Genomic DNA, 27,881 nt, shown 5'->3' with positions numbered 1-27,881 from the left:
ACGCAAATATCTGCCAATTTTGCCTTGTCAGAGCTACAAAAGATAACCCTCCATAAATAATACTAGATTCATTAAAGCCGGTTTTAAAATTAGTATTGTTAAATCAGAAACGTGTAGTCGTGAAATTCCTCAGTCATTTTAGTTTTGATACTCTGCTTTTAAAATGTGGTTTAATTCAACAACTTTTAAAAGAGAAACAAGGCAAAATACTTTCACAAACTATACACAAACTTAATTGAATTTTATGATCTGAAGTTGATTTTGCTGTTGTTGATGCATTTACCATGCTAAAAAGTCATCTGACTTTGGGAATAAGTAAAACAAACTTGTCTTGCATCCCTGTTGGTAATGAAACTGTACCAGACAAGACTAATACATTAAAGTAGTAGAACTGTATTTAGGATTGGCTGATAAACTTAAGTAAATCATGGCTCAAATAGACTGGTAAACCCGTGCTTTAAATGTTTCTGAGGATGTTTCTCTAGAAAGACATTTCATAAACTGACCACGGACAAACACCTACAGGTTTTCTACATTTAACCACTTTTCCCACCATGTTACATTACTTAATTTATGATACTTTAATGTCCACTAGAGATTGAAGTCATTCTTACATTAAACTTACCTACAACTTTCAAAATGGTTCACAATGGGGTTTCTTTAACAGCCTGGAATAAGGAAATTCAGATGTGTACTTCTACAAGAAGTAATTTCTTACCATATGCTTCCTCTATAAGGGCACAATAAGGATTAATGCCCATTCCATTTTGCTTAGACTCTTGTTCTCCAAGACGTAGAATATTTTCGAGTCCATTTAAAGCCACCTGTACTATTTTTGAATCCATCACAGTCAGGAGGTCACAAAGAGGCTTGGTACAACCTAGTGCTACCAAATACCTTTATAACAGCAGTAAAAAAAAGAGAGGGTCAGGGGGAAAAAGAAAGATTGATAATCCAGCACATTTCTTCTCACATGCCAGTCTATCATTACTGCTACTTAATTCTTCTTAGAAAACATAAAGTGTCTGAAAAAAACTCTCTAAAACATGCAAGAACATAATGATAAGCTTAGCCTGAAATGGAATAGATATACTTTATCCTAATGAGAAAATTTAGTGTGCATATTCTTAACTGGAACGTGGAATTTGTAGTGTTTTCAACTCCTTTTCACTTGTGATCTTCAGATGGGTTTAATGGAATATAAGAGAAAAAGTTAATTTTAGTGGAAGTTGTTTCCTCAGGTATTTGAAATTCTGTAGTAGTAAAAAGATCGAGTAAACACATTAGGGACAGGTGAGAACACTAAGCACTGCTCTGTGGTAATTATAGTCCACAGTAGCAGTCCATGAGGATATTAACCTTACTTACTATAAAGAGAAGGACATAATTGTAAATATAAAAAAACCCCAAACCTGGATTCTATTCCTTTTCCCAATTTTGCACAAAATCGTGTATGACCTTTGGGAACTCAGAATCTTGTGTCCTCTTTTCTAGTGTTTAAGTAAAATGAAGAACAATAATGCATCAAAACATTGCTGTCCTCATTTTGGATGGGATAATTTTCTTCCCAGTAGCTGGTACAAGGCTCTGTTTTGTATTTGCACCGGAAACAAGTGCAAAAACAAGAAGGATGTTTTGGTCGTTGCTGAGCACAGTCTGCATAGCATCAGGGCCTTTTCTGCTTCTCACCCTGCTCTGTCAGCAAATGGGCTGGAGGGGCACAAGAAGCTGGGAGGGAGTGTGGCCCCAACTAGCCAAAGAGCTGTTCCGTACTGTAGAACATCATGCCCAGTATAGAAACTGGAGGGAGGTGTGGGGGGAGCAGGTCACTGCTTAGGCATCAGTCAGCAGGTGCTGAGCAATTGCATTGCGCAGCACTTGGGGGTTTTTTATTTTGGGTTTGTTGTGTTTTTGTTGTGGTTTTTTTTCCCCCCCCTATTCATTGGGTTTTATTTCTCTCTCTGTTACAGTCATTTTCACTATTAATACTTTATTTTAGTTATTACATTTTTCTCCTCCCCATCCCACTTTGGGGGATAGGGGTGGTGAGCAAGCGGCTGCATGGTGCTTCGTGCTTAAACTAAAACAGTTAAATATAGTTTATCTAGTGGTTTTAAGTTATCCTGGAGTTAGATAGTAGTACCCTGAGGAGATTAAAAGGGCTAAAACCTCATGACACATAATGTATTTTGTGACAAGAAGCTACTTTAACGGTATTACGTGCACATTTACTACTTCAAGGTTCTGAATTAACTTAAAAAATGATAAAATGTAAGATGTTCTGTTATGCCAGCAACCAAAATAGCAGCAAAAATACACTAAAAAACTTTACCTCTGATAACACTTAGTGGTTATAAGAAAATCAGAACTGTTTACATTTTAAATAAATAAGCATGCACTGATTGCAACAGATCACTCAAATGTGCCCTCATTTTCACTTCTCGCTTCCAAATAATACACTATCATTAATAAATCCGTTTATCAACTACTCATCCAAAGTGATCGCTATGCTGATGAGTATTCAGAGAAACCAGGCTATATTTTTATTTCAATCATTCAAGAAGTCAAATCTTTGCAGCACATAAATAGCTGCTGATAGTAAGATTTTAATTAAACTCAACTCTGAAAATGGTCAGATGTCAGCTTTAAAATAATATTAGTACTGAGTTTAAAATATATGATGAAACATCTGTGATTGCCAATGTATCAGCTCTGCAAGATACTGCTGTGAAAGCTTTAGGTGTTAATACCACTGCAACAAAGCACTGTCAATTTATTACTAAGTCTAATGCCTGTATTACACTCATTTTTCTGAACTTCTATGTGCTTAGTCCCTGTACAGTTTCAAGGAATTACAGGTGTGTTTAGAGTTTCATTGCCATGTTTATCAAGATTCAGATGCAGAAGTAAAAATGCCATATAGAAGATACTTAGGGAGAGAAATAAGTAACGTATACAAACTTACCTAATCTGTTCAGGGGTTCCTCCTGATGTTGCATTAGTTATGGCCCATGCTGCCTCTTTTCTGGTGCGAAATTCAGCTTTTTGAAGAATTTCAATCAATATTGGAAAAATATTCGCATCTATAACAGCCTAAGAGATTAAATCATAACATTTTATGCAATTGCAATATTTTATGATAATTAAAGATTTAGTATATACAAGGAACATTAATACCTTCCACTACAAGAGTCGGTGATTCCTGTTGATATCAAAGCAAACAATGTTTTGTTAAATGGCACCACATAAGCTACAAATGCTAAACTGAAATCCAGAACTATTCTGGATTTCAGTCCAGCAGTCGTTAGAATATCTTCTTTTTTGATTTCTCCATCTCTGATGGACAGAATACTGCATGGATAGGCCCATTTAAAAAATCATATGGCATAAGCACTAAATCTGTCTTTGAACCGTGGATCAAGCCTCCGAACAAAACTTCATTACATCCATTCTATGAAGCTTTGCAGTCTCCACAGAAAAGATTACATCTGTTAATTGCACACTATATTATGTTTTTTGAAAGACATCAAGAACTAACATTTTCATCTCCGATTGAAGTAAAAGGGAAAACAAAATCATACTGAAACATGTACTCTGATTGGGAAATCTCATTCTCATTGACTAGAATACTTTTTTCAAGTAACTTCAGACACCAGAAGGAACAGTTTAATAATTTCCACAAGAATACAAGTCAGTACTGATGACATCATAGAGGTTTTTTTCCCCAAGCAAAATGTTCAACATTTCCAAACTGATAGAATTGTGCACTTTTCACTGGACTAATTTGTGCAAGATGTTTTGTTTCAACTTTTAAAAAGAAGAACTGCTCATTACTTTAACAACTATATTACAATGCAGAAAAAAAATTAAATAGAACACACCAGTAGATGATGCTCCCATAGGCAAAAATAAAAAATGTTGATATCAGATCTAAAAGAAGTATTAATCAGTTCCTCTAGTACAGATCATGACAGTTAGTTTTCAAATATTATAATAAATAAATGTTTTCTTCTAGATTTTGAAAGATTATTTTATGAATTTAAGTCTGGTAAAGTTACACAGTTAGGACTAAAACAAATAATGCAGAGTCAATGTAGCATCTACTTATTTCTCTTTGGGAAAGAAAAACACATGAACTAGTAAAATGGAATCAAAAGAAAGTAACAAATATCCAGGCTTTACCTGAATCTGAGCTCTGTTTCCTGCAGTAATGTTAGAAACAGTCCAACATGCCTCTTTTCGAATAGATTCCTTGGGACTACTAAGTAAGTGCAAGAGACAGGGTAATGCAGAGCAGTTAAGAATTACCTGAAATAATTTGAGAATTGAAAATTGGGTTGTACAATACACATTTCACAACATGTTTATATTATACAAATTAGTGTAAATAACATCCTGCAAAATTCAAGTGTTCAATGCTGTACCGCGTGAGTAGGCAATCCAGCAATTTGAAAGAATCTGCCCTCAGTTCGGACCAGAAGACTGAGAACAGCAAGACTAAAAAATGCTGTTTAAGGCTAGAACATGAATATCTGAGAATAAATGAGAAATGTAAATCTAATTTGAGTAGTTATTTACTCCTTTATTTTTTTAAGAGACAGAAGTTTTCTAATCTGTCACTTACAAACTCATGGACAAACCAAGGATGACCACTGCTTAGAAGTGAAAATTTTGACTACATGTGAAAAAGTGAACAATAATAAGCAAAAATGAACCCCAACTACAAAGGAAAAAAAAAAAAGGAAGAAACAGTCAAAAGTACAATACAGGAATGAAGCAATTCATTACATACAGTGTTGTAAAAAAATGTTAATTCTTGTAGTAGTTTCATGTTTAAAATAGCAGTCTAAACTGTCAAATTAACAATATAGACTTGTACAGAGCCTCTTTCACTGACATATGCAGATACCAGTACTGGACACGTACTTCCTCACAATTTTTACAAAATTCTGTCCTGCCAATTCGTTTTCCTTAAATCAACTAATCTTACCTGTGTTTGGATATCATCCCCAGTAACAATATTTCCAACTGCTCTTAATGCAGGGGATACCACCTTGTAATCATTATGCCTGGAGACAAATATTAAATTGCTTGATATTACCAAGTGTTAATGTATTATTTTGTATTTTCGGTGAACAATGGTTTACTTCAGGTGCTAAATTTCTAGTTATCCAAAACACTGCATCACTTCTTACACTTTCCCCCTATGTAGCCAAATTTGACAACTAAGCCCACAACTTAAATGCTGATACAAGGAAAGGGCCTCTCTATGGAACACCACCAATCAGCACAATCTATCTATCTGTCTATATGTCTGTCCAGTAGATTTACTTTATCAAGTATTATTGAATTATTGAAACCTGGAATCTGCATCATTCAATAGCAGCAGAACAAAAGGGGTGTTATTAGATGTTTACCAGAACTTTGCAAGCCTCCCTTTGTAAGAAAGCTTCCCACTTTTGTAAGTCAATGATCCTAAAAAACAGTACATGAAGCCTATATTAAGCAGCCTGAGGTGTACAGGAAGGAAAACTATCTAGTCAGTCCTTTCCAACTCCTACCATTCTGTGATTCTGTAAAGCTTTTACAGAAGAGAAAGCAACCTCACCCTCTCCTGACAGCTGTACAAATGAGCTTTTCATAGGGAACTCTGCTGGCTTGTCAGTGCTGGGAACTACTATCCCTGACCTACTCTGCAGTTCCCATGTGAACACAGGGATTTAGTTCCAGTTTTTAAGAAAATAATCAAACATAAACCTAATAAACTGGAACAACTCAAAAGGGGCACAAGCCTGCTTATGGACTTTGAGAGTCCAAGAACTGTCTGTATTGCAACTACTTTTCCTAGAAAGGCAATAAAATAAAACAGTGAAATTAAAATTAAAAAAACTAAAACTGATAAACTAATCTACAATTCAAGCTAGGTCTTCAGTCTTCACCTCCCTATTCCTCCATGTAAACAAAATCCTACGTTAAATTTTAAAGAACATAAAGGAATACTTTGAAGTCATTTTTTTTCACTGTTACTATCAGGAAAAATCCAGAAGACAAGCAATAGCAATTAACGTATAAGACTTCAGACTAAATTAATGTTCATCACGTTTCACAACATAAATTCAGACTTGAGCTGAGAAAAAACAACTCAATTTGAATTAATTAACAGTATTGAAAGACATTTACTTGGTGAAGACTTACATAAGCAGCTCTACCAATCTTCGACACACTCCAGAATCAATAACAGCTTGAATTTTATCATTGGGACCATCTGAAAGGTAAGAGAGGGCCCAGCAAGCATCTGCTAATACATCCGGGTCACTGCTGAACAGTAGTCTTGATAAAACATTTAAGCAAGGAGCAACCTAGGTTAAAAAAAAAATTGCATAAAATTAGATGTTTCATATTTTTCAAGTTTCAGAGAACAGTCTGCAAAGGCATAAAGGTGCAAAACTATTTACTGCCAAAGGACATGAGCTCCTGAATGAATCAGGACCTAGGTGGAACACTTCCTGATTAAACCAGATAATCCAATTCAAACTGGCAGATGATATAAATTCTGATTCATAGACTATTTATTTAGAGACACTATATTATGTATATAATTAAACAAAACCCATCTGCTGTTATAGGTATCCAGAAAATAAGGAATTACTGATGCTTTTTTGAACCACTCAGGTAACAGAATTTCAAAGTAATTCCATTTTTTGATATTGCTGTCTTTGTAGAAGCACTGGAGGATATCTGTAATAACACACTTACAATTCATTTAACACAAAGAAACTCAGAGTAATTCTCAGAGGATTCAACATACATTGAACCAAATCAAACAAGCAATGGCTGACTTCAGTTCTCACTGTAATTGTAGTCCCTGGCTGTAATCTCCTACAAGTTCCATGTAGACAGAGACAAATGAACTAGACCATCAAACACCACTCAGAACCTGAGAGGTTTCAGCTGTACAGCTGGGAATTTCATATTCTTTGGAGAATTTAATTCCTCATCATACATCAGTTATGCAATTCAGCCTCCTTTACATGTCTAACCGGTGCTATTGCAAAGGGCAAAAAGCCAAGAAGCTATTCTTATTAGCAGCTGCCTACAGGGCATCCTTTTCCACTGAAATTCTAAATGTTTAAGCAGCAAGAAATATTTTTAGTTTTTACTACCAGAACAAAACACTACCGAAGGAGCAATTGTGAGCTGATTAACTGACAACAGAAATGTTCCTTTTTGCTGGTATCTCTCCAAGAATTATCAAGGAGCAATGATTGTAATTACTACCTCATGAGGTAAGCTTCAAGAAATGTAAATTCTCTCCAGATTATCTTTAAAGAACATTTAACCTCATTTTGTTCTACCAGAATATCCAGTGTTCAGTTATTTCCATGTCATTAACCTTACCAGAAATTAATTTCCTACTGAAAATAAGGAGCTAGCCTATCCAGTCTTCCTGTCTTTATAACTACATACTGGAGAGAGGAAGTGAAGGGGACAGCATACAGGCAAAAATCACCTCTGCCATCATAGTCATAGATTTAACTGCATCTGACAGAGCAGAAAATTCAAAATGTTCTTCCTGCAGCAGGCTCTCACAATCATAAAATAATGTAAAAAAAAAAATTCAAAGCTTCATAACTTCATAACTCACATCCTCTAAAACAGACTGGGAGAAAACAAAGCCCCAAGGGGTTTAGAGTTGAATATATTATTTATCCATCATTTCATACCAGTGAATGACTTTGCATCTAATTACAATCTAAAGTTTTTAATTAATTTAATTCTATTGCTGATAGGTCTCAAAATAGGTGACTATTTGCAGACATAACAGATGGTCAAGAGTGTGTGATTATATTAAAAAGATAAAAATGAATCTATCTCCAGATTCAAAGATTCTGTGTTGTGTTATAAACATAATTCTTCCTGATTTATCAAACTAAATATTTGATTATACCTTACTGAAGTCTGGAGGTGGGTTCTTTCCTCTACAGAGATTTGAGAGAGCCCAGACCGCATTTCTAGTTGTTGTAAGACGATTTGAATTTGTTAACAGTCTGTCAAAGAGAGATAACAATAACTTTAAAAATACAATTTTTTATTGAAAAGGCAAGTCTTTTTGTGTCTGTTGTTACCAATTGTACCTCAAATCAGGAAAAGAAATCCTATGATTGGGCACTAGTTTCAGTTTGCTTATCTTCATATCTTACATGCAGCAAATATTTTCTTAGAATCAACTGAATCTGAACAGGTTATTTTGCATGGACAGCTCATTCCCTTATCAAGTACATACATATAAAGTAAACCATTGCTGACATTAAAAATAATCCGATGTATCTTTTCTGACTGTCTTTAGAAGGGGCAAAGTGGTGCAACCTCTTTGAATTAACTTGGAGGTATTCATTCAGAGAATGTAATTAATAATACTAAAAATAGTTCATAAAGAGTTAGAATTTAAAAGATCTTCTAAAAAAAAAATAACACCTTACTGTTTTCACTGAAAAGGTGAAAGACTCAACAACTGAAAAATCAGTTTTGTTTTCAGATTCAGACCAAAACACCTAAAATTTTTAATCCTTTAAAGCCTCGAGGAAGGTAGTAACTTTCTCCTCTATCGTTTTTAGCTATTTTACAAATGTATGAAAGCATTTTATTGTTTTAAGCAATAATAAATTGAAGAAAAACTGTGTTGTGTAAATTTTTTCCCTGTGAATTTTTAATGGGATGAAGTTACCTTACATCCTATGGTAAGTGTGTAGTACAAGCTGGAGTTATATTCCCAGTGAACAGAAATCTGGCGGAACACAGCCCATTTAACAACTACTACTCCGCTAGCTCCTCTCAACAAATAGATAGATAGCAAGACGAGAGCTTGCAGCTACTGGACAAAAGGAGCCCATGGCCCAGTCTGTTGGAGTCACACAAATGCAAGTGCAAATTAAATCATATCTCCCACAGAGTTCTGCACAATACAAGAAATTTCATAACTGTTCTCTCCTTTTGCAAACACTGGAAAGCTTCCAGTCATGGACTAATTAAAATATGTGTGAAGCTCAGATAATCCAAAACATTAGGTTCACATCAGTACAATTTAAAAAATCTCCAAAACATTCTCATTTAGCAAAAAGCTTATATTATTTTCAAATAAACTGTAAGCTGAAGTTATTTATTTGGTTATACTATAGCTTTAGTATTAATTTACAATACTTACTCCAAGAGGGGTGGCAATATTCCACAGTTTAACACAAAGTCTCTGCATTCTGCATTATCACCAGCGATGTTACCAAGAGCCCACACTGCCTTGAAAAGCAAAGTATCCAGGTGAATTTATGCATGCTTGCAAATCAGCTTTTACAGAAAATCTATTTTTTTTTACAGAAAATATTCTAGAATAAAAAAGCCAGTATCATTCCAAATGTAAAGCTTCAGACGACTACTGATTTCTAGATTGCATTTTTTGTGAACTCACACAAAGTCAGTTGCCTACACTGGAAGTCATCCTTTCAAGGAGAAAAATTCTGCGAGCAGCTGCTGCCATGATGCTTAGTTGCTGCCTGTGTGCTTTTCAACAAAAAGGATGCACACACTCTTTTCAATACTTACATTTGCTCACTGTGTGTAACAGAGTCAATAAAACTGACTAAAAGTTGCAAAAAACATACTAGGAATAAAAAAGTAAAATCATGCCCTTTCGCTATATAAACTTTTGAATCTGATAAATAGAAGACAGTAAATTACAGCCTCCCTTGAACATAACCAAAAAACCCCTCAAAATCAAAATAAATCAGGAAAATGTTAATGAAGACTGTAACATAAAATGTAAGAGCAGAAAGATATAGGAAATTAAGCTGTAACATAAAGGCAAAAAACCTCACACTGTTTTCTACTATATTATTTCTATTATGGTGTCTTAGATCCTGTCCATCTGTAAATGCCACAACAGAAATAAGATGCTTTCTTCAAGTTTCTCAAAAACATGAAATAAAAATTCGGTTCAAAGAAAGCTGACATAATCAGAGGGGAAAAAAAAAAACAGGGAAAAAATATAAGGAATGTAAATTTTTATCTTCCTGGAGCCAGATCAATGGGCTAGTAGGCATACGGGGCTCAAAACCTCTCTAGTCACACATACTCCAAAAAAGACACTCATAAATTACTTTTAAGTAGTTATAAAACACTTCAAGAAAATAGTTACCTGTTCCTGTACATCTTCATGTTCTGAACTGAGCAACTTAATAAAAATTGGAACAGCTCCTGTTTCAATTACAACTTTGGTGTGTAGAAAAGTTCCAGATGCTATGTTTGTCAAAGCCCAAGCTGCTTCGAACTGTTGAGGAGCACATAGACTATTTTAAACCACTAAGCAGTAAAAGTCACATTAATGTATAGCAGTTTGACCTGAGAGTTGCAGGGGTTAATTTTCCAACTTCTCCTTTCCACTGAAATGCAACTATTACTATTATTGCACTTTCTGTACAATACAATAACTGCCATTGATAGCATTTCTATTTAATAAGAACATTCTATAGCTAAATTATTTTTACATTTTGGCTTGCAGCACTAGCTGTAAGGAAGATTTCAAAATTTTATCTAATATAAAACTCTTATATTTATATTAAGTTAATACTTCTAGTATGAATGTACACAGGGATTAAGTGCCACTCCATGGGCTACCACAAGCAGACAGAACTAGTTACTCCTATTTTATCTTCAAACATTTTCTAAAAGGCTTCACATAAGCTTTCCAGTTTCCTGTTTTCATTTTGAAGATTTCAACTGAAAAGTACTACCATACACTCAACTCAAATAAAACAGATTCCGCAAACATATCACTGCCGATGATCTTAATATAGGACTCTGGAAACCCTCTTAAACACATCTTGCTTTCAATACCCAAGTATTTGACCAGATGAATATGCCACCCTAAAGACTACTATGAAAGTCACAACAGTCAGGCCACAATTTCAAAGGCAGTAACAGACATTTTAGATAATTTAAATTTACAGCTTAAATGGTTAAAAATAAATAAATTTGCTTATTAGAAAAAGTCACATGCTTTCCAAAGCTTTTGTGGGAAGTTTCTAATCCCATCCCAAAACCCCAGTCAGTACCAGTCAAACTCACTTGCAGAGTGTAATTTTCATTCCTCTCTAGAAATTTCACGAATCTCTGTACTACTCCTGGTTTTTGTATGACTTCATCTATAGGCGGATTAGGCTCTAGGGAATAAAAAAACCCCATAATTATGTAAGTCTAAGAAAAACAAAAAATATTACCTTTTCAGTATAACACAAAATATGAATATGTTTCTCGTTTCTTACTACAATTTTTAGCATTCGATCATTTTAATCTCAAACAAAGGAGATAAACTTTTGACTTTAGGAGACTGCATGATCATCTCCACAAAGTGCTACAATTTATCAAACACTCTATTATGTATAAAAACAGTAACACATAATATTATCCATTGGTATGCTGGTATGACATTACAAAACATCACTCCCTCAATCAGTAGCTCAGGTCAGTGGCAGAGCAATTATGATTAGATACTATTTTAAATGATCAAGCATAGCTTTACCTATCATGCTTTACAAATATCATGTTAGTGTCTCAACAAAACCAAGTAACAACTATTTGCCAGTCATATAATTTTTCTCCCCTCAATTACAGAACAAGAAGCAGAAACTGAATCACTGCAACAAGTACTGTCAGAAATGTTAGTGTGCAGTTACTGCCCTGGACACTTCAATCAAAACATCCTTGCTTTTGTTAGTTTGTCTGAAAGACTTAACATTAGAATAACGAAGCCATTAGGTTGGAAGAGTTTTGGCACGATTTCTCTATAAAACAGAACTAGAAGTTTCAGCAAGCTCTATTTTAAAGTAAAGCAAAACTAAACATTAACTGACTCTCTATGACTAAAATTCGTATTGACAACACAGAAAGAACAACAACAAAAAACCAGGCAAGGTGTACATACCTTTAGATAGCAATTTCCTGAATTTCTGAGTTGCTGTGAGTTGCTGATCAGGGTCATCTGAGAAAATCATCTGCACCATATCTACTGTAATAACTTCTTCCTAAAAATGACAGAAGGGTTTCTGATGTCTAGTACTATGTACCTTAACAGACAACATTCTCGACACGCTCTAAAGTACTCACCTCTGGAATAGGTACAGTAGAACTGACATCAGGATCTTGAATGGGGCTTTCTACCATAGATTCTTCACTTCCCGGGAGAGAAACATTCCGGCGTTTAAACAGCTGAACAGAGATTAAATTTTGGGGATTTGTTAGAACTTATCATAGAGCAGGTACTGGTGACATACACTTAAGGAAATGCTTTCACCAACACTAGTCAAAGTATTTCAACTACTCACCTTCCTACTCATCCATGCAAATGGAATTCTATGTGAAAGTTTAAAGAACATAAAGGAGAAAAACACTACTATATCTGTATCTTGATAAACTGCACTGTAACACTTCAAAACAGAAGTTCTTTTTAATTAGCAAAGCTCCATAATTTTTTCCACATATAAGAAAAAGAAGATACAGATGTTTTTTCTTTTAGTTTCATAATGAACATTTTTTTTTAAGCAGGGAACACTATTTTACAAGCTACTTTCTCCCTTTTCAGTTTATAGGCTAAAATCAGCAACACAGAGGCAATGCCTATGTTTCAGCACACTGAATTCCTCTCTTCAACCGAAGGGATCAAACAATATCTCTGGACTTTCTTTGCATGCCAGTTAAACAGCACCTGTATTTCATATACAGAAAAATTAAACCAGAAACATTATTTTAATATAGTTGGATAAAAAATAGTGGTGTCAAGGTGAACTTTCAAATTATGTAACATTAAACATTCCCTGTCCAAAAATTGCTTTACAATTGGCTACATGCACTGCCTATGCTCAAAATACAAACGTGCACTTTAGTATTTAACAAGTTATGTTTAATAAGTGTCCTTCCATCTTCTGATTTACAAGCAAAACATTCACACTAGCCTGTTTTCTTGTAGAAATCAAACCTAAATTTTTATCCTTAATCCAGTATGACAGCTACAAGTGCTGTAATTAACAATTCTAAGACTATTAGGTTGCTATCTTTAAAGATAAATGGTATCATCTCAGTCCATTGACTAAGACTTCACTTGTTAATGAAACCTCCTATTAAATCCTGATGGTTTTGTCCTCTACGTGTCTATAGACACCTAGGTATCTGTAAGTGTCCTCTAGGCATCTATAGGCACCTAAAGATTTCTGCTACTGTATGTGCCCAAAACTGCAGAAGCAACTCTATTTTTATATATATACATATTTCAAAAAGGAACCTAAAACAAGCCATAGTTGAACACATTCCTGTATTGGTCACAATCCTGGGCACAACACAATTGCAGAATCCTGGATGTAAACAAGGTTTAATTCCATTTAAACTCAGAAAGGAAGAGGAAACAGCATTTCCCTTCTAGGAACATCAGACATTCTAGCATTCAACAAGGGCAAAGGAGTTCTTGGTTGAAATATATAAACTGTTATTGTTAGGATCATGGTCTATCTACCAGCTACTATTTATTCTGGAGTAAAAGCAGTCTCATCTCCCTGCATAAACTTGTTCTCCCCAGTTCAAGAAGAGCTGGAAAACACCAGTCCAACAAGTTAAGAGCAATATCATAGCAAAATTCTCATTGTTGTAACAGCCGGCATATGATAGGACACACAGCTTATTTTCATAATTTATCTAGAGAGTATTTACTACAAACTGCACAAACAAAATTTTAACCAGTAACTGCAATACTCGTTCACAAGTAAACACTCCAGAATCATTCTACCTCTTACTCTTACGTCTCTGGCCCAAGCAACTTCAATTCTTTTCCCATGCAGTAGCATCACTTCCCCAGAAGAAGGGTGAGCATTCCCACTTCCAAGAAGACTACAGAACAGTGGCTGGGACACTCTATACATTGTGGGAGACAAATTCAGCCACTTCGGACCAAGCAGAAAAATAATCTGTATTCCTTAACTTCCTGGCAAGTAACTACATTCTGAGAAAAGGAACTACCACAAACCATTAAATTATACAATGCTACCTGAACTCTCATCAATAAAAATTCAATTAAGACAACTGCAAATGTTATGAGTAATAGCTCGTACAACTGGTAGCCACTTTACTAAGTTACTGTAGAAAAGCTCTTGGGCAATTTGAAGTACAGCTTCAAAGATGAAAATAATCCTCTCCCTTCTAACAGTACAACTTTGGCCTAAACACTCTGGAAGAAAATGCAAGACTTCTGATCCTCACTGGAAATAAGAGTGTCCTTTCAGCACAGTCTTACATATTTAAATTAGACTATGGAATAAACTGAAGACATGTGTTTCTTCTCTGTGTGCCCTAGTGAATTAAGAGGACTTCAGTTCATTGCCATGGTCGCATTGAGAAGTATCTGGTGCTCCCTGAGATTGCACAGAAAACAGACATTCAACGTGGTGCTCTGGATTCTCCTCCACAGAAGCCTGCTCAAGTCCTTTCACATATCTGAATTTAGTTTCAGAAGCACCTAACAGTTAACAGGCCTCCAAGATACTCACCTGTTCTTCCCTTTTCTGTTTCCGAAGCTGGATTCCTTCCTCCTCTCTTCGTCTGCGCATTTCTTGGGGATTAAGTGCATTATTCTTGTAGCTTTTCATTCTGAAGTTATCTTTACCCGGGCTTGCCATGTTGTCTATTAAAAAAGAAAAAAATTACTCCAAAAGGCCAAACCTGGCAAGGCAAATCTGCCATCTCTTGTGCTAGAAAAGTATCTACAGCAACAGCTATATATATTCCTGAGTTGCTTTCCATACTCAATTCACCAACAAAAATCTCCTAGGTAGAAATCAAAGGAAAATCCTTGCCTACATAGGCATTTCTAAACTGCACATTAAACTACAGCTCATCTCAGGGGTCAGATATTTCATTAAAAAGCATAAGATCATGCAAAAGAAATTCTGCGTCTTATGAGCAAACTGAGAAGCAAAATGCAAAACACATTGTGTTTGCTAAACTTTTTAGTCTATCAGCAAGTAAAAGAATTTGCTTCTTCCTCTCATAAAGGAGACATGAAAGATATTAAAAATCAACGACAAATCTAAGAAGAAAACCTGTAGTAATTACCACTTCATTTACTTTCTTACTGCATTCTTATTTTTTTAAGACATCTACTCTGCAAATAGAATCTGAAGGTTATGCTGTGTTTCCTTCTAAACTATGCAGAAAAAGAAATTCAGGGTCAGAAACACCTAGACAGGCATACTCTTTTCCATTTTAGACTAACAAAATTATTGACTCACTCTAATCAACAGTGCTTTAGATGGATTAGAATCCGATTGTCATTTCAGGAATATCAACAGTGAGAAGTGATAACCTCATTCTGTCATTGAAATGATCAAATAGACAGAAAAAGTTTGTTAATAGCATGGAACTTGTTTTCAAAGCTAAAACCTTACTCTGAGAAATAACTGTCAAAACTATGATTTAAGACTCTACGTGAACACTCACTTGTCTGTAATTCTTCCACAGCAAGAAAAAATCTGAACTACAGCTCTTGAGCTCAGCACAATTCTTTATCAATTTCCATGCTGCGACTATTTTTTCAGATTTCTTTTTTTAATATTCAAGGGCTGCTGAGCAATAAACACAAGCTGAAAGGGGACAACAACCTGTAGATTTAGGCTGAGATCAACAACACACTCCACAGATTCAGCAGCCTGTTCACCCAGACATATTTGCTTCACGAGAACCTTAGTAAACTACTGCTATCTCAGCACCACAATACTAAAGCATGCCACCCTCTAAAGTAATGTTCCAGTAACTGACATGTAACTTTTGAGGTACAATTTAAGCAGATAATTTTTCCAACAACACTACTGGCTTAACTAGTCCTAAGACATCATCACTTCCTTAATCATTCATGCCTTGGTGATATAGTTGTGCCAATCAAACTGTCATGCCAAGCAATGAAGCAAATAAGAGAAGCATGCATTAAAAGTAATTCAGTTTTAGGTCACCAGCTCTATGAGGAGTCACAGAAGCTCAACTGGGAGAAAGCTCTCATCGAAACCATTTTCAAGAAGAAATGCTTATGAATCTGTAGCCCCATTCCTCCCACAAGGGTTTTGGTATAGGCATCATAAGGGTAAAAAGACTGTCAGTCTCCGATCTGCTCAGGCTTCACGACTTGTGCGTCTAGATCCAAGAGAGTCTGCACTCCTGCCCTGCAAACCTAAACTAGTTCCGACATTGAATCTCTCCACGCACCATAGCCTTCATTTCGTCAACTTGTTGTGCCTAGACTAAGACCTACCCTACTAACAATATTTTTACCCACTCCTACCTATATACAGGTCCTTAAACACGGCGCTTTGCTGCAGCACCGACCGCTCACCGACCAGCAGCGCCGGGGGAAGGCCGCACCAGAGGCACAGCACCAGCCAGAACCTGGCGTAGGGCCGAGCCGGACCGCATCTTTCCGAGCCGGACCGCATCTTTCCGAGCCGGACCGCATCTTTCCTTGCCGGCTGCTCAGCCCACAGCACACCCACCCCGGCCTCGCAGACAGACCAGCGAAGCTCTTCAACATACATCCGCTGAAGAAAGGGTGAAAAATCCCCCTCCGTCGGCCGCAGGGCAGGGAGGTGGGAGGATGGCAGCTTTCTGAGAGAAGAAGCAGCAGAGAGTGGCGCGGGAAGACCCCGGGACGGGGCTCTCCGGGCCCCGTCCCAGCACCGCCCGCCCCGCCCGGCAGTCAGAGCTACTATGCGTGGCAGCGCCCGGCTACTGCCGTCCCCGCAAGCGGCCAGCGGGCGGGAGCCCAGAGCCCGGCCTGCACCGGGGAGCCCTACGGTAAGGCGTACCACACCCCAACACGGAGGAATGCACAAACAATCCCACCGGCTCCTGCCCATGCCTGCCGGCGCTTAGAGCTCTTACCCATTGAAGCGGGGTCCCGCGGCGCCCGCCGCTCTCCCAGCGAGAAAGCCCCGCTCCGCAGCGCGGCGCCGGCAACCGGTCTCGATCCAAGATGGCGGAGGCCGCCCCGGCGCGCGCCGCACCGGCCAGCGGGCGGGCCCCTCCGTTCCCAGCAGGCAGCGGGCGGGACGTGACGTGGGACGTATGACGTGAGGCGAGGCGCGGAGCGGCCGTTGGCGCGGGGTGGTCGTGTGACAGGTGCCGGCGCCTGGGCGGCCGCTGGCGCGCGATGGTGGTGTGTGCCGCCTGCGGGTGCGCGCTGCCTGCCCTGGGCCACCAGCCGCGCTGCCCGCTCTGCGCCGCCACCGCCGCCTCAGGCTGCGGCGAGCTCCGTCGGCACATCGAGGTGGCCACTCCAGAGTCGGGGCTGTCGAGCGTTAGCCGTCCCGCCGAACTCGCCGAGGAGCTGCCCGAGTGCCCCTTCTGTGGGGAGGCGGCAGGGCTGGAGCTGGAGACGCATGTCCGGGCGCGACACGGGCACCTCCTGGTCGCCCCAGGCACAGGTGAGGGGCGGCGTGCCTGGGCCCCGTGGGGGTCGGAGTCGGCCGCGGCACCTGGGCAGGGGGCGGAGAACCGATCCCCGGTGTGTTGGGCACTGAGCGCCCGAGGTGGACGCGCCGTGCCAGGTGCGGACGGAGCGCCGGTGCGGTTTCCTCCCGGCGAGTGCAGCCGGAGAGCTCCGAGACCGCTCGTGGATGTGAACAAAGGGGAGTGGCTGAAGGGGGCAGGGAGAAGTCGTTTGTTTAGAAAGAGACAGTGAATGAAGGCGGTGGCGGTGCCTCTTGAAAAATGTGCTCTAGAGCAGGGCTAAAAACACTAACGCAGAGGAACCTACAATGTTTTGCACACCCGAAATGCACTGTCCTTATCAATGAAAGCAACTTGTAAAGCCTTTGTGTGACGAGGCGGTTTTCACCTGCTCGACGTATGCTTGGTCGCAAAAGTTTGACTTTGCCTCGTGAAACCTCATCTTTGAGAGGATCCTGTAGAGCAGTTGCAGCACGCGTTAGAGAAAGGTAGCTTTCAGTTTGAAGTAGAGACTCGGGAAAGTTCCAGCACCAAAGTATTCTGAGGTACTAAACGTTGATTGGGATATTTGAGGGGATAAAGTTGGAGTAAGGAAAACATTTATTTCAATACTTGTATTTTATTTCAAGCCTGCTCAGAATTTTATTCTAACAGTCCAGAGTTACTGGTATCCGTTTCTGAAACTTAGTATCTCTGCTAGTATGCTCTGCTTAGTTCTCTTAGAAGCCTAATATTCATGATGTAATGAGCTGTATACATTGACAAGAAGAACAAATGATGACAAAGATGCAGAATGTGGTAGTATAACCAACCGTGCTGCATAGTCTGTGATTAAAAAAAATGTATTTTTCTTAAAAAAACCCAAAGCAATGAAACAGATCTTAGCATTGAATAATGTCTTAGTTCTATGGTTATAAATAATGCAGAGCTTGAATAAATAACTTGCTTGCCTTGTATGTGGCTATTTTTAAAATAGTTGCATTAAGTATGTTTTGAGTTCTTTTATGTACGTAGTGTGTTTCAGGAAACTGTGTGCTTGCGGTGTTATGCAAAATGTTGCTGGTGGCTTTAGATTATACCATCAAGTTTCTTTCCAGCTAGTTGTGAACTTTTAGCTTGGACAAATGCTTTCCAGAAATCATTAACACAGCGTAGTAATGCCAGTGTTTTGTGAACCTGGGAAGGTGCAAGTAAAATCTAAGGGCTCAAAAGGAGGGCAGTAAAGATGGAGTCAGCCTCTTCTCTATATGCCCAGTGACAGAAAAACAGGTGGTGGGCACAAGCTGAAATACAGGAAATGTCATTTAAATGCAAGAACTTTTTTACTGTGAGAGTGGTCAAATATAGGAATAAGTGTGTCTGTGTGTGCAGTTATGCACTAACTGTCTGGAAGAGGCTCTGGGTAACTTAATCTGCTTAATTTGACACTGCTTTGAAGGACTAAATGATCTCCAGAAGTTCTTTTGAACCTCACTTTGCCTACCAACTACTGTGTTATCACAGATACTAACTAAAGTTTTGTAAGCAAGTGTTTTTTTGTTAGTTTTCATTTCTTTTCATTAATGATAATTCAAACTAAACATCTCTTAATACAAATATTATAGCAAATTGTGATCTGTAAGTTAAATGGGGCAAAACTTGATTAATTGAAGGGGAAAAAAAGTTAAATTGTCAGACATTTAGATACAAATTCTTCAGAGAATTGGTTAAGAGTGGTTCAGAATTTGCTGCCTTTCATTCATCAAGAAACTACTTTTCTTTTTCAGACACAGGAGACAATGAACATCTTTATGAATGTCCAATGTGCAGTCTTACCTGTACAAACATTCAGATTCTTGAAGAACATGTGGATTTACACTTGGAGGAACATAGCTTTTCAGAAGGTACATAAAAGGATACAGGCTTGATAATACTTGAAAGCATCTACAAGCATTTGCATGTTGCAGTGTAGAATCTCAGACAAACTTTAAACTAAATATTTCCATATTGAAAAAAGAGAACAGGACACATACATAATAAAGTTAACATAACTAATAAGAAGTCCTATCATTTCCCCACATGCTCTGCTTAATTATACATGCTTAAAGAGCTGTTTGTCTATGCATACTTGTTAAGTAAATGCACTATATATTAGACAAAGCTAAAACTTGCAGCAAAAATGTTTAAAAGACAGCTTTTTTTTTTCCTTTCCTCTAGCTGTGTAAGTGGTTTATGTGCATGGAATTTACAGTGGCATATTCCAGCATGATAAGCTGAAAATCTATAGCTTGTGAAATATTTAGTTTTTTTCACAATTGTTTTCTCTAAATGCTTGTGCTGATTCATTGTTCATAGCGATAAAGTGAAGAAATCAAAATTAATTTTATTTATTAGCATGGCTAATAAAATCCCATATATACGCTATCCAATTCTCTGATCCTGAATTTGGTTTTGTTGCTTTGTTATGGACCTGCTGGCAGTTATCCTAGAGGAGAGGGAAGCTGATCAGTGCTTGGAAATAATACATAAACTGTGGGTGTTGAGAGGATGAGGCGAGTCTTTTTTCTGTAGTGCCCGGTGACAGGACAAGGAGTAACAGACGCAAGGTGGAACACAGGAAGTTCCACTTGAACATGAGGAAAAACTTATTTGCTGTGAGCATGAGAGAGCCCTGGCACAGGCTGCCCAGAGAGTTTGTGGAGTCTCCTTCTCTGGAGGTTTTCAAAATCTGCCTGGACATGTTCCTGTGTGACCTGACCTAGGTGAACCTACTTTAGCAGAAGAGTTGGATTAGATCATCTCTAGAGGTCCTTTCCAACCCCTTCTGTCTGGAATTCTGTGTATCTGTGTGGTATTGAAGAAACTGTAACTTCTTGCTTACAATTGAGTGAAACAGAGTTAACAAAAGCTGTTTCTTAGTAGTAGAGCTACATATATTATTTGCCCAGTAATCGCTTCTTTTAACTGCATAAACTTTGTCCACGTCAGGAGTCTGAGTCTTGGTAAGACTGAATGGTCAAAATATAACATGGGATGTATCCCATAAAATTACTGCCTAGTTGTTTAAAGAGTCTTTAAAATGTAACGATCCATCTAAAGTATTGTTAACCTCCTGATCAAATTCTCTCTCATTGGAATGTTTATTCCTGGATAGATGGAAACATAGGAGATCTAGAACTAGCTCAGCGTCTCCAAACTGAAGAAGATAAACGACAGAGATCAGAAGAGGATAAGCGAGAGAAGGAAGAATTTAAAAAGCTGCAGGTACAGTAATATTTCTAAATGGTAAAATTTTGAACAGTTGGACCATTAGAAGCTAAGTAGGTTGGAATCAAAATGACCTGGCATGGCCGTACCAGGTCACACCTGTGCCATCAGACATATTGTGTTGAGGCAGTGGTGCAGGAGGGGGTTATAGGCAAACAGGTTCTCAGCAAGCCTGGTCCTGGCACAGGTGCTGGGCAGGCTACCTACCTTGAGCTATTTGGCTTTTACTGCTTTGAGTGGCACTGGCTGAGGTTGGAGCTAGGTACTCCCTGTGCCTACTGTGCTGCACTCACCTAGGGCTCTGGCACGTCTGCTGACTCGTCCTGTGTGCCACACAACTCTAGTGCCCTGTCCTGCAGCACAGCCTGGATCATAGTTCCTGGCAGAGTGCCTGAGGCCCTGAGCAGCTATCCTTTTCCTAGATACCATCACCTGCTTCCATGACCAGTCATCATCTAGGTCCTGCTTCCCTCTACCTGTGACCTGACAACTCATTTTCCACTATCACTTCCTCCTTTGTGCCAATAGCTGACTGGCCAAGAGGAAGCAGAGGGATGTGCCTGCTCTTCCAGTTGTGGCTTTCATAGTCCCACATTCCTGTTGAGGAGTGAAGCTTGGCTTTCAGCTCTATCGTAAATCTGAAGTTTTTATGTCTCACAGTTCACTGGTTTTCAAAGTTACTGGTTGTGTGTGCAGCTGCTCAAATTAAAAAAAAAAAGTTATTTAAATCATGCACATTCTTTCCCTTACAGAGACAGTATGGCTTGGATAATTCTGGAGGCTACAAGCAGCAATTCCTAAAGAATATGGAAAGGGAAGTTGATAAAGGAAAGATGCAGCCTTTTGAATATCACAAGAGAAAAGCTGACATGATGGAATGTTTGGCTTTTGGTATAGATGATGGGAAAACAAAGACCTCAGGTAAAAATACTGAAATTCCATACAACTAAAACTGTTCTCTTTAAAACTAGTGACCAAACCTGTCTTTGACAAAGCATATAACTGGATATTTAACGTTAGCTGGATCCTAATTCTAATCCTTATTTTCTAGATCAATCATTTTAGTCCTAAACTAATAAGGAAAATAAAGCTTGCTATGTTTCAAATATGCATCAAAAGATGCAAATGTCTTATTGCAAGTTGGTTATCCTTGAGTGTATGCTTGTTTACTGCTTAGTACTCACTGGTTCCTAACCTAGTGTAGCTGTCAATTTACCGTAGCCTGTTGCAAGGACCACCTTGCAGGATGGGATTCACGGACCGCGCATCAGACCAATATGATCAATGCAGAAGCTGTTTATTTTAGCATTCAATCACATTATATACGTTATTCTTTTCTAAGTACATGATGTATTCTATTATGATTTGATAGCTCGGTCTATCATGCTCTGTTCACGCACCTAATAGCAGAATATGATTTGTTAAGCTTAACTATGGTAGTATCTTGATAGTAGCAGTTTCTACATTCTTTTACCTAATTTCTTCTTTATCTAATTTTTCTTCTAAGCTTACACAGTTCCTGTTGCACAGGCACAGCTGCCTTCATATCTACATTCTAATAAGCAACTCCTCCTTGACTGTTCTTCAGGCCCACTGTTCACTGTCTGATATAGCTAAAGTCTGAGGCCTGTGTCTGAGCCTCAGGCAGCTTACGGTCTCGTATCACCAAAGTGTGGGTGGGCCACATGTCCATTTTCCTTCAGGTGCATTGCTACAGCCTGTTATCTTGTGTTTGAGGTAGTTGTAGTATCTTGTAAGCTGGTCCCAGATACGCACAGTGTTTGATTACAAAGTCCAAGAGAGGAGTGGGACAAATGGACAACTAATTGATACATCTTTTGAAATATTTTGTGATTGGTACAAAAGTACAGTGCCAATGCATTTCTATTTCACGTTCAAAAAGCTTCCTTGTCTTTATTTGACAAGGCCATAGTTCAAATGTCTTTTAGCTTATTGCTAATAGGTCTAGCTTACAAAATATCCATTTGGTTTTTGACAGGTAAAATTAAGTCTCTTCTATAAATTGTATTGAGTGGAAAGAATACATTAATTCTCGGTAACGATCTAGACTTAAACAAGGAATTAAAAAAATAATCTGTGCAACAATTATCTTCACAATAGGAGGACAATAGGGCCTTTGAAAATTTACATATACAAATTGGAGAGAAGATTCTCAAGCACATTTTTTCATGTAACAAAGGAGGATTTGGAATATCCACCAAGTTATATTTCTAAAACTACTTACAGTAGTTGCCAAATTCTGTGCTATTCCTTTTCTTAGTTTGTCCAGGAAAAATGATTTGAGGTGGATAAAAGGATTACATAGTATGCAGTTGTGGTTTAACCCCAGCCATCAACTAAGCACCATGCAGCCACTTACTCACTCTTTCCAGTCCCTCCCTAGGGATGGGGAGGAGAATTGGGAGGGGGTGGAGAAATTAAAATCTTGGGTTAAGAACAGTTTAATAAGTACAATGAAGTAATATACCATGATATACCATGCTAATTGTAATGAAAAGACATATAACAAAAAGGGAGAGAAGTAAAACCCAGGACAAGTGCTGCACAATGCAGTTGCTCACCACTCACTGACAGCTGCCCAAGCAGCTATCTGCCCCTCCCTGCCACTCCCCCCAGCTTATATACTGGGCATGATGGCCATGTGGCCCTCTGGCTAGTTGGGGTCAGGTGTCCTGGCTGCACTCCCTCCAGCTGCTTGTGCACCGTCTTGCTGAAACTAAAAAGACTTTGACTTAGGATAAGCACTATTTAGTAACAACTCAAACATCAGTGTGTTATCAACATTATTCTCATGCTAAATCCAAAACAGCCCCATATCAGCTGCTAGAAAGAAAAATAATGCCTCACCCGAAACCAGGACACGTACAGGTATTTCCATATTTTTAAGGGGATGTTGTACTGGAGGTGTCAGTGGCATAGAAATGGTTTATTGATGACATTACTTTTTCTTGTTTCATTGCAATATTTTCTATGCATATCACAGCTTATAAGGTAGCCAAGCTGTTTAATTCAAATTATTCATTGTCTTCATCTGTATCTGTTCCAAGCCAGGAAAGGAATCTTTTTCTGGCAAGTTTTGAAGCTCATTTTACAGATAAACTTTATATTTGGTCTTCTTCTAGGAATCATTGAAGCTTTGTGCAAGTACTATCAGAACGAAAACAAAGATGTGAGGCATGTATGGCTTTCAGCAGGAGTAGATCACTTCCACTCATCTTTGGGCGACAGAGGCTGGGGTTGCGGTTACAGGAATTTCCAAATGCTCCTTTCCTCACTGTTGAAAAACAGCTCTTTTAATGACTGCCTGAGAGGTATTCAAATACCACGTTTGTTTCGCATGCCTCAGATGACAACCTCTGACAGACTTTTTACCTTTTCATTTACACCTCAAGGCCTACCAGGTTAATGGTGCCTGTTAAACGCTTGTCACATGGCTGCAGCTTACTGTGGAAAGAATGAGAAGGGTGAATACTGGCAAGACACTATATGGTTGAAGTTTTAACTTTCATTTTTTTGCTGCATCTTTGTATCATCAACTTCTTATACAAGAAGCTGTGTATTTTCAGTTAATAGACTATTTCAGTAACTGTAACCACAATTCAAAAGCTTTTCTGTTCCAGATACTACACTAATTCCTAGTATACCAAAGATTCAATCCATGATTGAAGATGCCTGGAGAGAAGGCTTTGATCCTCATGGGGCATCTCACTTCAACAGCAGATTGAGTGGTTCCAAAGCATGGATAGGAGCATGTGAAATTTATTCACTGTTAACCAGTCTCAGGATAAAGTAAATAATGCTTTTTTTGTTGTTGTTATTATTTTTAAGTGCTGATTTAAGTGCTATACCTTTAAATGTCGTAATTGCCAAGGATATGGTGGCAAAACTACCTTGGTGGCTTTAAATTAAACAAACATATAAACAGATGTGATTCAGTGCAGCATAAAGATGTGTAGCTACTTATTCAGGTACCTAAGTTGAATAACTACTTGAATCGTTGAGAGTTGGTGAAGAACTATGCCATAAATGCATAAAATCAAACATTGTTAAGAACTTAATTTCTCTAGTCATTTTTTCTCCAGAAGAATCTGAGTTTCAACTATTCACTTGCATAATTCTGAAAGCCACCTGTATCACTTAGGCAAAAATCAAACATTTACATTTTTGTAAGCTTCACAAGTTCTCATTAGACTGAGCAGAGTGTTTCTTTGTTGGAGAATAAATCCTCCAGTTTTGAACACTATATATTGCACTGCTTTGTAATTGTGTCCTCTACTCCTGTATAAAAGTGGTAACAACTACTTGATACCTGGAACTTCTGTATCTACACAACATTTTTGGTGCGGGAGGAGAGGGCTGAGAGGTGGAAAAGCTGTTTCAACAAACAACCTGCTTGAAATTTTATTGTTGTTTTCATTCTAAATGTTCTATAGGTGTCAAATCATTGACTTTCACAAGCCGACTGGCCCTGTGGGTACACACCCTCGTTTATTTGAGTGGATTTTGCGTTACTATTCTACAGATAATGAAGGTGGTGCAAAAGTAGTGTGTACTTCCAAACCACCAATCTACCTGCAGCATCAAGGTCAGTATCATAATATGCCGATTTCTCTCTATTCTGTGCCTTTATATGTGCTGCAGTTCAGAGCACTGTTTTAAATTCCTGCTTCATTTAATTGAAAACATGGCTTTTAATTCCTTTTGGTTTTTTCATTTAGTAAGAGCAACATTAATGTTTGTATTTTCATTGGATGGAAGGGCTGAATGTGGCTGGGATCTCAACTTTTTGACATCTGCTCTTTACTTATAACTACCTTATTTACCTTCCTTGATACGAAAATAAGTAGTATGCTATGAGGAATGGAACTTATTTTAAAGTACTGTAACTCTATTTTGAAATTAGGTCATAGTCGTACTGTTGTTGGAATAGAAGAGAGGAGGAATAAAACCTTGTGTTTGCTACTGTTTGATCCGGGCTGTTCTTCCCAAGAAATGCAGAAACTGCTAAAACAAAACAGTGATGGTACTAGTCTCAGACAACTTCGGAAGTCTGTGGGTAGCTTAAAAGAAAAGCAATACCAGATAGTGGCTGTAGATGGTGTACTCTCATTGGATGAGAAAGTCGTAAGTATTTTGGAAAATGGTTTTTGTCTAAGAAGTTTTAAAAGAATCTGCATCTCTTCTTTAATACTCAAATGCATATGCATGTATCATTGCATGGTCAATTTTTTTTCATCTCTTCACTTTCTTCATTCTTCTCTGCAGCTTTCTGTTTATTCTCTGTTAATTGATTAATCGTAGGATATCCAGACCAAAGTTTTGCACATATGTGCATACCAGCCTGATGAAACTGACAACTTTTAAATCTTTTATGAAGCTTGCAGCTATTTGCACTTGTAAATTAGGAAGATTTTTTTTTTTAACTGTTTCTAACAATATTTTCTCCTAAATCACTTATTGTGGTCATAGAAGGTACTTACAAAGCATTCATGGTCCAAAATTACGTTCAGGTGCTTTTATTGCAACTTTGTAAAGCGATGTGTTACTAGTTGAAGAACAAAGTGCATACACACTGAGGCCAAATCGTCCACTGTCACCACAGGTTCGGGACTAGAACTAGTGCATTGTGCTTTCTGAACGTACTTAGAACATCATATATTCAAAATGCAGCTGTGAGCAACTTACTTGTTTGAACTGCTGGCGCTTTTATAAATCCTACTCACATGTTTTAATTTGGGCATTGCAACTTTTTAAGACCTTAGAAGCTTTCAACTGTCAGATATAATTTTTGTTTCTTAAGCTTTCTTTTTCCTACACTAACAAATTGATTCTAAGGTTGCATGATCCAATTCTGTGGTGGCTGGTCACCATTGATTAGCTTCGGGATAGACTTCTAGTTAAACTATGAAATAACTGGTGACTGAGTCACATGCTAAACTGTGTTTAACATCTGTATACCAAAATGAGATATTGCCTAGAATGTTTTCTGTCCGTGATCGTATTAGAAAGAGAAACAGAGCCATCCTCTCTTCCTCCTGCTGGTAAAAACTCTAAAATTCAGGATATAGTAAAAAGAAGAGTGTTGCATGGGATTTTGGGGAGGAGTAAGGTGGGTTTGGTTTGGGGTGTTTTTTCCTCTTTTCAAAATTTGATCTATATTTCAAAATAGAAGTTATTTGGAATTTGGTCATGAGAACTGCCATTTAATTAAGATGAAATATAACCCCTTATGTTCATTAAGCGTACTAAACTACTAACTTGGAAAATGCTCTCTAAACTGATCGTTTTGTTCATTAAACTATTCTCTTTCTCCTGTCCCCACCTTTTTTTAGGCTTGCCGCCTTGCTTCTCAGGTCTTAACATCTGAGAAGATTCCCTGAAGGATGCCTTTATTACCTTTTTCTGGAATTAGTTGGATGCAAAACATTAAAATTCCTGACTGTGACCCTAACTCAACGATTTCTTAGACTTAAACTATGTCTCCATAAATTGCTGGGGGCTCTGGAGAAGCACAACATTGGAGTAAACCTGTAGTTCTGTTCTTCAGTCAAAGCTCTGCCCTCCTGGTGAATCTGTAACTCTGAATCATTATAGAACTTGTCTTACTAGAAAATGTGTTATATTCTTAGTTTCTTTGCCATTACCATCCTGTAGCAAACTATGCACCACAGTTAACTGTTAATAAGCAGTGAAAAAAAATACTATGGAACTACTTTGTCAGAGTGCCTGGTCATGGATTACCTCTGTAAATATAATTATACTGCCTCTGTGGCCAATGCTCAGTTTCTTACAAAATTTGATCAACACATATCTATTATGCCTCAGCAAATTCTCCTGCAACTGTTTCCAAAGTACAGAGACAGTTTAGTGATTTCACAACAGAGTCGGTTCCGCTAGGGATTAGTTTACTACTGAAGTTCTTTTCATTTAGCTGGCTTCTCTAGATTACTCCCATGTAAACAAGTGTGCTTATGACGTGGGTCAATATTAGCACTGGCTGTGAGGTCTAAGATAGTGGTGTCCACAGTAGGGGATAGGGATGGGGCGGTGGGGGGCCTGTTCTAGGAACTGTGCCGGACAATCTGTCA

At 38.1% G+C, this 27,881-nt stretch overlaps 2 protein-coding genes across 6 annotated transcripts in view; one reads left to right on the top strand and one right to left on the bottom strand.

The window, feature by feature from the left end:
• KPNA5 (karyopherin subunit alpha 5) overlaps nucleotides 1–17,157 on the bottom strand; it is a 21,324-nt gene extending 4,167 nt beyond the window's left edge. The window contains exons 1-14 of one of the 4 annotated variants that reach the window (XM_061990564.1): nucleotides 16,960–17,157; nucleotides 16,364–16,683; nucleotides 14,580–14,713; nucleotides 12,154–12,255; nucleotides 11,972–12,071; nucleotides 11,116–11,210; nucleotides 10,187–10,318; nucleotides 9,203–9,291; nucleotides 7,949–8,048; nucleotides 6,196–6,359; nucleotides 4,991–5,069; nucleotides 4,183–4,308; nucleotides 2,966–3,093; nucleotides 719–897 (exon numbers count right to left, since the gene is read on the bottom strand). In XM_061990564.1, coding sequence (XP_061846548.1) covers nucleotides 719–897; nucleotides 2,966–3,093; nucleotides 4,183–4,308; nucleotides 4,991–5,069; nucleotides 6,196–6,359; nucleotides 7,949–8,048; nucleotides 9,203–9,291; nucleotides 10,187–10,318; nucleotides 11,116–11,210; nucleotides 11,972–12,071; nucleotides 12,154–12,255; nucleotides 14,580–14,713; nucleotides 16,364–16,613 — 1,678 coding nt within the window. In that variant the 5' untranslated portion in view covers nucleotides 16,614–16,683; nucleotides 16,960–17,157. Of the gene's footprint in view, nucleotides 1–718; nucleotides 898–2,965; nucleotides 3,094–4,182; nucleotides 4,309–4,990; nucleotides 5,070–6,195; nucleotides 6,360–7,948; nucleotides 8,049–9,202; nucleotides 9,292–10,186; nucleotides 10,319–11,115; nucleotides 11,211–11,971; nucleotides 12,072–12,153; nucleotides 12,256–14,579; nucleotides 14,714–15,320; nucleotides 15,400–16,363; nucleotides 16,684–16,959 lie in introns of those variants that run through there. The other 3 variants (XM_061990565.1, XM_061990566.1, XM_061990567.1) reach the window with 3 other exon arrangements.
• ZUP1 (zinc finger containing ubiquitin peptidase 1) lies at nucleotides 17,037–27,881 on the top strand. Of its 2 annotated transcripts, none has more exons than XM_061990568.1 (9): nucleotides 17,037–17,501; nucleotides 19,293–19,409; nucleotides 20,660–20,769; nucleotides 21,525–21,693; nucleotides 23,916–24,104; nucleotides 24,414–24,582; nucleotides 25,227–25,378; nucleotides 25,697–25,917; nucleotides 27,126–27,881. In XM_061990568.1, exons 1-9 carry the CDS (start codon nucleotides 17,228–17,230, stop codon nucleotides 27,171–27,173), a joined length of 1,449 nt encoding a protein of 482 aa, XP_061846552.1. In that variant the 5' UTR covers nucleotides 17,037–17,227; the 3' UTR covers nucleotides 27,174–27,881. The 2 variants fall into 2 exon arrangements, with proteins under 2 accessions (XP_061846552.1, XP_061846553.1); XM_061990569.1 differs by lacking the exon at nucleotides 17,037–17,501 and adding an exon at nucleotides 17,923–18,071.

Source organism: Colius striatus, chromosome 2 (genome assembly GCF_028858725.1).
Source record: "Colius striatus isolate bColStr4 chromosome 2, bColStr4.1.hap1, whole genome shotgun sequence".
Lineage (NCBI taxonomy): Eukaryota > Metazoa > Chordata > Aves > Coliiformes > Coliidae > Colius > Colius striatus.
Note: the sequence above shows the minus strand (reverse complement) of the source record. Positions and strands in the feature narration are given on the sequence as shown.